This window comes from Alligator sinensis, unplaced genomic scaffold (genome assembly GCF_000455745.1).
Source record: "Alligator sinensis unplaced genomic scaffold, ASM45574v1 scaffold61_1, whole genome shotgun sequence".
NCBI lineage: Eukaryota > Metazoa > Chordata > Crocodylia > Alligatoridae > Alligator > Alligator sinensis.
Window position 1 is genome coordinate 873,987 of NW_005841986.1, and position 424 is coordinate 874,410.

Consider the following 424-nt stretch of genomic DNA (forward strand, 5'->3'; position numbering starts at 1 on the left):
AGCGCGTGCAGTGCGGGGGGAGGGGGTTGCAGTGTGCCGGTGTATTGCAGTGCGGCATGGCGCAGCACGTGCCAGCGATGCGCAGGTGGGCCTGTGCAGCGTTGGCTTGTGCAACGTGTGACACTGCCGTGCAGCGCGGCCTTGAGCAGCACGTGCCAGCGATGCCCAGTGTGGGCGCAGTGCTGGCATGTGCAGTGTGTGGCAGTGCAGTGCGCCAGTGAAGCGTGGTGGGGGCCCGCGCAGCGCTCGGGGCGAGTGTGGCTGCTCTGGCGGGGGGGGGTTGCAGTGTAATGCAGTGCAGTGCAGTGCACGCCCAGGGGTGGGGGAGCCCAGGGCTACCCCTCGGGGTGCTGCACATCCCCTCCGCCAGGTCTCCAGCCCCTCGCCCGCAGCGTTTTGACGACGCCCCCCGCCTCCGCCTCCG

At 70.3% G+C, this 424-nt stretch overlaps 1 protein-coding gene across 6 annotated transcripts in view; it reads left to right on the forward strand.

The window, feature by feature from the left end:
• The first annotated feature begins 18 nt into the window (after positions 1-18).
• The window catches only part of SFXN2 (sideroflexin 2), a 13,558-nt gene continuing 13,152 nt past the window's right edge, over positions 19-424 (forward strand). For 4 of the 6 annotated variants that reach the window (XM_025201196.1, XM_025201193.1, XM_006021281.3 and 1 more), the window contains exon 1: positions 19-85. Coding sequence is in view for 1 of the 6 variants with exons in the window: in XM_025201189.1 (XP_025056974.1) it covers positions 57-85 (29 nt within the window). In the remaining 5 variants the exon portion in view is untranslated. The remainder of the gene's footprint in view (positions 86-424) is intronic. The other 2 variants (XM_025201189.1, XM_006021282.3) reach the window with 2 other exon arrangements.